This window comes from Hemibagrus wyckioides, linkage group LG13 (genome assembly GCF_019097595.1).
Source record: "Hemibagrus wyckioides isolate EC202008001 linkage group LG13, SWU_Hwy_1.0, whole genome shotgun sequence".
Classification (NCBI taxonomy): Eukaryota; Metazoa; Chordata; class Actinopteri; order Siluriformes; family Bagridae; genus Hemibagrus; species Hemibagrus wyckioides.
In genome coordinates this window covers 19058037-19071129 of record NC_080722.1, presented here as the reverse complement: position 1 = coordinate 19071129, position 13093 = coordinate 19058037, and the positions used below count along the sequence as shown (strand labels likewise).

The 13093-nt window shown below is 44.7% G+C and overlaps 1 protein-coding gene across 3 annotated transcripts in view; it reads left to right on the top strand.

The window, feature by feature from the left end:
* The window catches only part of grid1b (glutamate receptor, ionotropic, delta 1b), a 380520-nt gene that overhangs the window by 311126 nt on the left and 56301 nt on the right, over positions 1-13093 (top strand). For all 3 annotated transcript variants that reach the window (XM_058406709.1, XM_058406710.1, XM_058406711.1), the window contains exon 6: positions 7557-7730. In XM_058406709.1, coding sequence (XP_058262692.1) covers positions 7557-7730 — 174 coding nt within the window. The remainder of the gene's footprint in view (positions 1-7556; positions 7731-13093) is intronic.

The following is a 13093-nucleotide window of genomic DNA, read 5'->3' as shown; positions in this document are numbered from 1 at the left end:
CACTCGTCCTCGTCCTTCAGCACCCTTCTTTCATTTTAGAAGCTGTACTGATGAAAAGCCCACAAAAATCAGAGAGCGCTCTTTATAATGATCTTTGAATAGTTTGTGAGTTTTGTATTTTCTATAAGAGCTCGATGCACACAGATACACACTCCACTGCTCTCTAATACACAGACGTGTGATAATCAGCGGAGGAGTTCTGTCACGTGTGTTATGTCAGGTGTTGAGGTCAGGTGTATTAACCCAGTTGTGTTATTTGGGCTGTGTTGATTGGAGTGTGTTAATTGGGGCGTGAGTGACAGTGTGAATGACCAAAAACTCGTTCTGACCGGATCGCCGCTGATCAGTCGCTGAATCCCGTGAAATATTTGGCATGCTAAATATCTGGACCTGTCGGCCACTCGAAGTCGTGCAGTGTAAAAGGAGCTCTGACTGAAACATACCTCGGCGATGTCCTACAGCCAATGAGAGCGCGAGATACAGGACAGGGGGCAGTTCGGGGAGGAGTTATAGACCACAATATCAGCAAGCACGGCTTCAGTTGGAGCACAATAGTATAGTTTAATAGAGGTTATAGGTTTTTATTAGAAAAATGGCTTAAATATAGTCATATCAGAATAAATAAGCTTAGAATCAAACAGAAATAAAGCAGAAATATTTGCTTGACCAGCCGCAGCAGCACATTGCAAGATTATTCATTTGGTCAGAATGCACAATCCTTGTTCCCCGCACTGACCATTAGGATCGCAAACTTATTTGGGGTGTGGTGATTGGAGTGTGTTATTTGAGGTGTGGTGATTGGGGTGTGGTGATTGGAGTGTGTTATTTGAGGTGTGGTGATTGGGGTGTGGTGATTGGAGTGTGTTATTTGAGGTGTGGTGATTGGGGTGTGGTGATTGGGGTGTGTTATTTGGGGTGTGGTGATTGGGGTGTGTTATTTGGGGTGTGGTGATTGGAGTGTGTTATTTGGGGTGTGGTGATTGGAGTGTGTTATTTGGGGTGTGTTATTTGGGGTGTGGTGATTGGGGTGTGTTATTTGGGGTGTGGTGATTGGAGTGTGTTATTTTGGGGTGTGGTGATTGGAGTGTGTTATTTGGGGTGTGTTATTTGGGGTGTGGTGATTGGGGTGTGTTATTTGGGGTGTGTTATTTGGGGTGTGGTGATTGGAGTGTGTTATTTGGGGTGTGGTGATTGGAGTGTGTTATTTGGGGTGTAGTGATTGGAGTGTGTTATTTGGGGTGTGTTATTTGGGGTGTGGTGATTGGAGTGTGTTATTTGGGGTGTGGTGATTGGAGTGTGTTATTTTGGGGTGTGGTGATTGGAGTTTGGTGATTGGAGTGTGTTATTTGGGGTGTGGTGATTGGAGTGTGTTATTTGGGGTGTGGTGATTGGAGTGTGTTATTTGGGGTGTGGTGATTGGGGTGTGTTATTTGGGGTGTGGTGATTGGAGTGTGTTATTTGGGGTGTGGTGATTGGAGTGTGTTATTTGGGATGTGTTATTTGGGGTGTGGTGATTGGAGTGTGTTATTTGGGGTGTGGTGATTGGAGTGTGTTATTTGGGGTGTGGTGATTGGAGTGTGTTATTTGGGATGTGTTATTTGGGGTGTGGTGATTGGAGTGTGTTATTTGGGGTGTGATTGCAGTGTGTTATTTGGGGTGTGATGATTGGAGTGTGTTATTTGGGATGTGTTATTTGGGGTGTGGTGATTGGGGTGTGTTATTTGGGGTGTGATGATTGCAGTGTGTTATTTGGGGTGTGGTGATTGGGGTGTGTTATTTGGGGTGTGATGATTGCAGTGTGTTATTTGGGGTGTGGTGATTGGAGTGTGTTATTTGGGGTGTGATGATTGCAGTGTGTTATTTGGGGTGTGGTGATTGGGGTGTGTTATTTGGGGTGTGGTGATTGGAGTGTGTTATTTGGGATGTGTTATTTGGGGTGTGATGATTGCAGTGTGTTATTTGGGGTGTGGTGATTGGAGTGTGTTATTTGGGGTGTGATGATTGCAGTGTGTTATTTGGGGTGTGGTGATTGGAGTGTGTTATTTGGGATGTGTTATTTGGGGTGTGGTGATTGGAGTGTGTTATTTGGGATGTGTTATTTGGGGTGTGGTGATTGCAGTGTGTTATTTGGGGTGTAGTGATTGGAGTGTGTTATTTGGGATGTGTTATTTGGGGTGTGGTGATTGCAGTGTGTTATTTGGGGTGTGGTGATTGCAGTGTGTTATTTGGGGTGTGATGATTGCAGTTTGTTATTTGGGGTGTGGTGATTGGAGTGTGTTATTTGGGATGTGTTATTTGGGGTGTGATGATTGCAGTGTGTTATTTGGGGTGTGGTGATTGGAGTGTGTTATTTGGGGTGTGGTGATTGGAGAGTGTTATTTGGGATGTGTTATTTGGGGTGTGGTGATTGCAGTGTGTTATTTGGGGTGTAGTGATTGGAGTGTGTTATTTGGGATGTGTTATTTGGGGTGTGGTGATTGCAGTGTGTTATTTGGGGTGTGGTGATTGGAGTGTGTTATTTGGGGTGTGATGATTGCAGTTTGTTATTTGGGGTGTGGTGATTGGAGTGTGTTATTTGGGATGTGTTATTTGGGGTGTGGTGATTGGAGTGTGTTATTTGGGATGTGTTATTTGGGGTGTGGTGATTGGAGTGTGTTATTTGGGATGTGTTATTTGGGGTGTGGTGATTGGAGTGTGTTATTTGGGGTGTGATGATTGCAGTGTGTTATTTGGGGTGTGATGATTGCAGTGTGTTATTTGGGGTGTGGTGATTGGAGTGTGTTATTTGGGGTGTGGTGATTGGAGTGTGTTATTTGGGGTGTGATGATTGCAGTGTGTTATTTGGGGTGTGGTGATTGGAGTGTGTTATTTGGGGTGTGATGATTGCAGTGTGTTATTTGGGGTGTGGTGATTGGAGTGTGTTATTTGGGGTGTGATGATTGCAGTGTGTTATTTGGGGTGTGGTGATTGGAGTGTGTTATTTGGGGTGTGATGATTGCAGTGTGTTATTTGGGGTGTGGTGATTGGAGTGTGTTATTTGGGGTGTGATGATTGCAGTGTGTTATTTGGGGTGTGGTGATTGGAGTGTGTTATTTGGGGTGTGATGATTGCAGTGTGTTATTTGGGGTGTGATGATTGCAGTGTGTTATTTGGGATGTGTTATTTGGGGTGTAGTGATTGGAGTGTGTTATTTGGGATGTGTTATTTGGGGTGTGGTGATTGGAGTGTGTTATTTGGGGTGTGATGATTGCAGTGTGTTATTTGGGGTGTGGTGATTGGAGTGTGTTATTTGGGGTGTGATGATTGCAGTGTGTTATTTCGGGTGTGGTGATTCGAGTGTGTTATTTGGGGTGTGATGATTGCAGTGTGTTATTTGGGGTGTGGTGATTCGAGTGTGTTATTTGGGATGTGTTATTTGGGGTGTGGTGATTGGAGTGTGTTATTTGGGGTGTGATGATTGCAGTGTGTTATTTGGGGTGTGGTGATTGGAGTGTGTTATTTGGGGTGTGATGATTGCAGTGTGTTATTTGGGGTGTGGTGATTGGAGTGTGTTATTTGGGGTGTGATGATTGCAGTGTGTTATTTGGGGTGTGGTGATTGGAGTGTGTTATTTGGGGTGTGATGATTGCAGTGTGTTATTTGGGGTGTGGTGATTGGAGTGTGTTATTTGGGGTGTGATGATTGCAGTGTGTTATTTGGGGTGTGGTGATTGGAGTGTGTTATTTGGGATGTGGTGATTGGAGTGTGTTATTTGGGGTGTGATGATTGCAGTGTGTTATTTGGGGTGTGATGATTGGAGTGTGTTATTTGGGGTGTGGTGATTGGAGTGTGTTATTTGGGGTGTGATGATTGCAGTGTGTTATTTGGGGTGTGGTGATTGGAGTGTGTTATTTGGGGTGTGGTGATTGGAGTGTGTTATTTGGGGTGTGATGATTGCAGTGTGTTATTTGGGGTGTGGTGATTGGAGTGTGTTATTTGGGGTGTGATGATTGCAGTGTGTTATTTGGGGTGTGGTGATTGGAGTGTGTTATTTGGGGTGTGATGATTGCAGTGTGTTATTTGGGGTGTGGTGATTGGAGTGTGTTATTTGGGGTGTGGTGATTGGAGTGTGTTATTTGGGGTGTGATGATTGCAGTGTGTTATTTGGGGTGTGGTGATTGGAGTGTGTTATTTGGGGTGTGATGATTGCAGTGTGTTATTTGGGGTGTGGTGATTGGAGTGTGTTATTTGGGGTGTGATGATTGCAGTGTGTTATTTGGGGTGTGGTGATTGGAGTGTGTTATTTGGGGTGTGATGATTGCAGTGTGTTATTTGGGGTGTGGTGATTGGAGTGTGTTATTTGGGGTGTGATGATTGCAGTGTGTTATTTGGGGTGTGGTGATTGGAGTGTGTTATTTGGGGTGTGATGATTGCAGTGTGTTATTTGGGGTGTGGTGATTGGAGTGTGTTATTTGGGATGTGGTGATTGGAGTGTGTTATTTGGGGTGTGATGATTGCAGTGTGTTATTTGGGGTGTGGTGATTGGAGTGTGTTATTTGGGGTGTGATGATTGCAGTGTGTTATTTGGGGTGTGGTGATTGGAGTGTGTTATTTGGGGTGTGATGATTGCAGTGTGTTATTTGGGGTGTGGTGATTCGAGTGTGTTATTTGGGGTGTGGTGATTGGAGTGTGTTATTTGGGGTGTGATGATTGCAGTGTGTTATTTGGGGTGTGATGATTGCAGTGTGTTATTTGGGGTGTGGTGATTGCAGTGTGTTATTTGGGGTGTGGTGATTGGAGTGTGTTATTTGGGATGTGTTATTTGGGGTGTGGTGATTGGAGTGTGTTATTTGGGGTGTGATGATTGCAGTGTGTTATTTGGGGTGTGATGATTGCAGTGTGTTATTTGGGGTGTGGTGATTGGAGTGTGTTATTTGGGGTGTGATGATTGCAGTGTGTTATTTGGGGTGTGGTGATTGGAGTGTGTTATTTGGGGTGTGATGATTGCAGTGTGTTATTTGGGGTGTGATGATTGCAGTGTGTTATTTGGGGTGTGGTGATTGGAGTGTGTTATTTGGGGTGTGATGATTGCAGTGTGTTATTTGGGGTGTGGTGATTGGAGTGTGTTATTTGGGGTGTGATGATTGCAGTGTGTTATTTGGGGTGTGGTGATTGGAGTGTGTTATTTGGGGTGTGATGATTGCAGTGTGTTATTTGGGGTGTGGTGATTGGAGTGTGTTATTTGGGGTGTGATGATTGCAGTGTGTTATTTGGGGTGTGGTGATTGGAGTGTGTTATTTGGGGTGTGATGATTGCAGTGTGTTATTTGGGGTGTGGTGATTGGAGTGTGTTATTTGGGGTGTGATGATTGCAGTGTGTTATTTGGGGTGTGGTGATTGGAGTGTGTTATTTGGGGTGTGATGATTGCAGTGTGTTATTTGGGGTGTGGTGATTGGAGTGTGTTATTTGGGGTGTGATGATTGCAGTGTGTTATTTGGGGTGTGATGATTGCAGTGTGTTATTTGGGGTGTGATGATTGCAGTGTGTTATTTGGGGTGTGGTGATTGGAGTGTGTTATTTGGGGTGTGATGATTGCAGTGTGTTATTTGGGGTGTGGTGATTGCAGTGTGTTATTTGGGGTGTGGTGATTGGAGTGTGTTATTTGGGGTGTGATGATTGCAGTGTGTTATTTGGGGTGTGATGATTGCAGTGTGTTATTTGGGGTGTGGTGATTGGAGTGTGTTATTTGGGGTGTGATGATTGCAGTGTGTTATTTGGGGTGTGATGATTGCAGTGTGTTATTTGGGGTGTGATGATTGCAGTGTGTTATTTGGGGTGTGGTGATTGGAGTGTGTTATTTGGGGTGTGGTGATTGGAGTGTGTTATTTGGGGTGTGATGATTGCAGTGTGTTATTTGGGGTGTGGTGATTGGAGTGTGTTATTTGGGGTGTGATGATTGCAGTGTGTTATTTGGGGTGTGGTGATTGGAGTGTGTTATTTGGGGTGTGATGATTGGAGTGTGTTATTTGGGGTGTGATGATTGCAGTGTGTTATTTGGGGTGTGGTGATTGGAGTGTGTTATTTGGGGTGTAGTGATTGGAGTGTGTTATTTGGGGTGTGGTGATTGGAGTGTGTTATTTGGGGTGTGGTGATTGGAGTGTGTTATTTGGGGTGTGGTGATTGGAGTGTGTTATTTGGGGTGTGGTGATTGGAGTGTGTTATTTGGGGTGTGGTGATTGGAGTGTGTTATTTGGGGTGTAGTGATTGGAGTGTGTTATTTGGGATGTGTTATTTGGGGTGTGGTGATTGGAGTGTGTTATTTGGGATGTGTTATTTGGGGTGTGGTGATTGGAGTGTGTTATTTGGGGTGTGATGATTGCAGTGTGTTATTTGGGGTGTGGTGATTGGAGTGTGTTATTTGGGGTGTGATGATTGGAGTGTGTTATTTGGGGTGTGATGATTGCAGTGTGTTATTTGGAGTGTGGTGATTGGAGTGTGTTATTTGGGGTGTAGTGATTGGAGTGTGTTATTTGGGATGTGTTATTTGGGGTGTGGTGATTGGAGTGTGTTATTTGGGGTGTGGTGATTGGGGTGTGTTATTTGGGGTGTGGTGATTGGGGTGTGTTTATCCGGTTGTGTTAATCCAGATGTGTTCATTGGGCTGAGTTAAGTCAGGTGTGTTAATTCAAATGTATTATTTCAATACACTTGATTGGAATATGTTTCTTGGGGTGCGTTAATTAGGTTGTGTTAATCCAATGTGTTAATTGGGGTGTATTAAATGGGTGTGTTAAGTTGGAGGTTAGATTGGTTGTGTTAACTGGGTTGTGTTCATTTGTGTTAATTGGGGTGCATTAAACCGACATGTTAACTGGGTTAAGTCGTGTTAATTAGAGTGTGTTAATTGGGCGTATTAAGTTGTGTCTTTAAATTAGCTTGTGTTAATTAGGGTGTATTGAGTCGTGTTAATTAGAGTGTGTGAATTACGGTATATTGTGTCATGTATGTTAATTAGGGTATGTTAATTCGAGTGTGTTCATTTGGTGTATTGAGTCATGTCTGTTAATTAGGGTGTGTTAATTAGGGTGTGTTAATTGGGCGTATTAAGTTGTGTCTTTAAATTAGCTTGTGTTAATTAGGGTGTATTGAGTCGTGTTAATGAGAGTGTATGAATTAGGGTATATTGAATCATGTCTGTTAATTCAGGTGTGTTAATTAGGGTGTGTTAATTAGGGTGTGTTAAGTGTGCTGGTGTGATCTTTTCCTCACTCTTGGTGCAGGATGATGTTTTTTTTCACGCCGAGCTCCTGCTCATTAAAGGATAACTCGGATGATGAGCTGAAAAAATGCCAGGTCTCCAAAAAATCTGAGATGTTTTTTTTGCTAAAGCAAGATGAGGAGGATTTTGATTTGAGGATTTTCTTCACACAGATGAGATGAGATGAGATGAGTTGAGATGAGATGAGAATACACAGCGGAAATTATCGCCTCATCAACCCGCTGAAGAGCTTGCTGTCCGATCCCATGAAATCTGATTTATATAAAACAATCTGTCTGTGTGTCTGTCTGTTTTCCAGGAGATCAGCGACACTGAGATCATGGAGCTGGCTCACAGTGCTCTGGGCAGGATGACGGTCATCAGGCAGATCTTTCCTCTGTGGAGAGACAGCAGTGTGAACTGCATGAGGAACAGCCATCGCATCTCCTCTCTGCTCTGCGACCCTCAGGAAGGATACCTGCAGTCGCTTGAGGTCACTTCCTGTTGATTTTCTTATATTAGTGTTTTAATGAGAAATTTTGATTCCTGTAGGATCAGCAATGTTTAGAACTCCAGCTTCCTTTCTTCTCTCAGATCCACATGCTGATGTTGCTTCTGGAAACTTCTGTTTACTCTCTTTTATTCTGTATAACCGTTCTGTTTGCTCTCAGCGTCTCGGCTTCACCTCACACTCAACACCTCACACTCAACACCTCACACTCAACAACACCTCATACTCAACACCTCACACTCAACACCTCACACTCAACACCTCACACTCAACAACACCTCATACTCAACACCTCACACTCAACACCTCACACTCAACACCTCACACTCAACAACACCTCACACTCAACACCTCACACTCAACACAACCTCATACTCAACACCTCACACTCAACACCTCACACTCAACACCTCACACTCAACAACACCTCATACTCAACACCTCACACTCAACACCTCACACTCAACAAGACCTCATACTCAACACCTCACACTCAACACCTCACACTCAACAACACCTCATACTCAACACCTCACACTCAACAACACCTCATACTCAACACCTCACACTCAACACCTCACACTCAACAACACCTCATACTCAACACCTCACACTCAACACCTCACACTCAACAACACCTCATACTCAACACCTCACACTCAACACCTCACACTCAACAACACCTCATACTCAACACATCACACTCAACACCTCACACTCAACAACACCTCATACTCAACACCTCACACTCAACACCTCACACTCAACACTTCACACTCAACAACACCTCACACTCAACAACACCTCACACTCAACACCTCACACTCAACACCTCATACTCAACACCTCACACTCAACACCTCACACTCAACACCTCACACTCAACAACACCTCATACTCAACACCTCACACTCAACAACACCTCACACTCAACACCTCATACTCAACACCTCACACTCAACAACACCTCACACTGAACACCTCACACTCAACACCTCACACTCAATAACACCTCACACTCAATAACACCTCATACTCAACACCTCACACTCAACACATCACACTCAACACCTCACATTCAACACCTCACACTCAACAACACCTCATACTCAACACCTCACACCAAACACCTCACACTCAACAACACCTCATACTCAACACCTCACACTCAACACCTCACACTCAACAACACCTCACACTCAACAACACCTCACACTGAACACCTCACACTCAACACCTCACACTCAATAACACCTCACACTCAATAACACCTCATACTCAACACCTCACACTCAACACATCACACTCAACACCTCACATTCAACACCTCACACTCAACAACACCTCATACTCAATAACAACTCATACTCAACACCTCACACTCAACACCTCACACTCAACAACACCTCATACTCAACACCTCACACTCAACACCTCACACTCAACACCTCACATTCAACACCTCACACTCAACAACACCTCATACTCAATAACACCTCATACTCAACACCTCACACTCAACACCTCACACTCAACAACACCTCACACTCAACACCTCACACTCAACAACACTTCATACTCAACACCTCACACTCAACAACACCTCATACTCAACACCTCACACTCAACACCTTACACTCACACTCAACACCTCACACTCAACAACACCTCACACTCAACACCTTACACTCAACAACACCTCATACTCAACACCTTACACTCACACTCAAAACCTTACACTCACACTCAACACCTCATACTCAACACCACATACTCAACACTCAACACCTCACACTCAACACCTTACACTCACACTCAACACCTTATAGTCACACTCAACACCTCATACTCAACACCACATACTCAACACCACATACTCAACACTCAACACCTTACACTCACACTCAACACCTTACACTCACACTCAACACCTCACACTCAACACCTTACACTCACACTCAACACCACATACTCAACACCTCACACTCAACACCTCACACTCACACGCAACACCTCACACTCAACACCTTACACTCACACTGAACACCTCATACTCAACACCTTACAGTCACACTCAACACCTCATACTCAACACCACATACTCAACACCTTACACTCACACTCAACACCTCACACTCAACACCTTACACTCACACTCAACACCTCACACTCAACAACACCTCACACTCAAAACCTTACACTCACACTCAACACCTCACACTCAAAACCTTACACTCACACTCAACACCTCATACTCAACACCTCATACTCAACACCTTACACTCACACTCAACACCTCATACTCAACACCTTACACTCACACTCAACACCTCATACTCAACACCACATACTCAACACCTCACACTCAACACCTTACACTCACACTCAACACCTCATACTCAACACCACATACTCAACACCTCATACTCAACACCACATACTCAACACTCAACACCTCACACTCAACACCTTACACTCACACTCAACACATCACACTCAACACCTTACACTCACACTCAACACCACATACTCAACACTCAACACCTCACACTCAACACCTTACACTCACACGCAACACCTCACACTCAACACCTTACACTCACACTCAACACCTCACACTCAACAACACCTCATACTCAACACCTTACACTCACACTCAACACCTCATACTCAACACCACATACTCAACACCTTACACTCACACTCAACACCTCATACTCAACACTCAACACCTTACACTCACACTCAACACCTCACACTCAACACCTTACACTCACACTCAGCAACACATACTCATCACTCAGCACTATATACTCACACTCAGCACCGTATACTCACACTCAGCACTGTATACTCACACTCAGCACTATATACTCACACTCAGCACCGTATACTCACACTCAGCACCATATACTCACACTCAGCACCATATACTCACACTCAGCACCATATACTCACACTCAGCACCGTATACTCACACTCAGCACTGTATACTCACACTCAGCACTGTATACTCACACTCAGCACCATATACTCACACTCAGCACCATATACTCACACTCAGCACTGTATACTCACACTCAGCACTGTATACTCACACTCAGCACCATATACTCACACTCAGCACTGTATACTCACACTCAGCACCATATACTCACACTCAGCACTGTATACTCACACTCAGCACCATATACTCACACTCAGCACCATATACTCACACTCAGCACTGTATACTCACACTCAGCACCATATACTCACACTCAGCACTGTATACTCACACTCAGCACCATATACTCACACTCAGCACCATATACTCACACTCAGCACCATATACTCACACTCAGCACTGTATACTCACACTCAGCACCATATACTCACACTCAGCACCATATACTCACACTCAGCACTGTATACTCACACTCAGCACCATATACTCACACTCAGCACCACATACTCAACACTCAGCACCATATACTCACACTCAGCACCGTATACTCACACTCAGCACCATATACTCACACTCAGCACCATATACTCACACTCAGCACTGTATACTCACACTCAGCACCATATACTCACACTCAGCACCTTACACTCACACTCAGCACCACATACTCAACACTCAGCACCGTATACTCACACTCAGCACCGTATACTCACACTCAGCACCGTATACTCACACTCAGCACCGTATACTCACACTCAGCACCTTACACTCACACTCAGCACTGTATACTCACACTCAGCACCTTACACTCACACTCAGCACCTTACACTCACACTCAGCACCGTATACTCACACTCAGCACCTTACACTCACACTCAGCACCTTACACTCACACTCAGCACCATATACTCACACTCAGCACCTTACACTCACACTCAGCACCTTACACTCACACTCAGCACCATATACTCACACTCAGCACCATATACTCACACTCAGCACCATATACTCACACTCAGCACCATATACTCACACTCAGCACCATATACTCACACTCAGCACCTTACACTCACACTCAGCACCGTATACTCACACTCAGCACCTTACACTCACACTCAGCACCTTACACTCACACTCAGCACCATATACTCACACTCAGCACCTTACACTCACACTCAGCACCTTACACTCACACTCAGCACCATATACTCACACTCAGCACCTTACACTCACACTCAGCACCTTACACTCACACTCAGCACCATATACTCACACTCAGCACCATATACTCACACTCAGCACTGTATACTCACACTCAGCACCACATACTCAACACTCAGCACCATATACTCACACTCAGCACCATATACTCACACTCAGCACCATATACTCACACTCAGCACCGTATACTCACACTCAGCACCGTATACTCACACTCAGCACCGTATACTCACACTCAGCACCATATACTCACACTCAGCACCATATACTCACACTCAGCACCTTACACTCACACTCAGCACCACATACTCAACACTCAGCACCATATACTCACACTCAGCACCGTATACTCACACTCAGCACCATATACTCACACTCAGCACCATATACTCACACTCAGCACTGTATACTCACACTCAGCACCATATACTCACACTCAGCACCATATACTCACACTCAGCACCATATACTCACACTCAGCACCTTACACTCACACTCAGCACCACATACTCACACTCAGCACCATATACTCACACTCAGCACCTTACACTCACACTCAGCACCACATACTCACACTCAGCACCTTACACTCACACTCAGCACCACATACTCAACACTCAGCAACATATACTCACACTCAGCACCTTACACTCACACTCAGCACCACATACTCACACTCAGCACCTTACACTCACACTCAGCACCACATACTCAACACTCAGCACCATATACTCACACTCAGCACCTTACACTCACACTCAGCACCGTATACTCAACACTCAGCACCATATACTCACACTCAGCACCGTATACTCACACTCAGCACCGTATACTCACACTCAGCACCGTATACTCACACTCAGCACCGTATACTCACACTCAGCACCTTACACTCACACTCAGCACTGTATACTCACACTCAGCACCTTACACTCACACTCAGCACCATATACTCACACTCAGCACCTTACACTCACACTCAGCACCGTATACTCACACTCAGCACCGTATACTCACACTCAGCACCATATACTCACACTCAGCACCATATACTCACACTCAGCACCTTACACTCACACTCAGCACCTTACACTCACACTCAGCACCATATACTCACACTCAGCACCTTACACTCACACTCAGCACCATATACTCACACTCAGCACCGTATACTCAC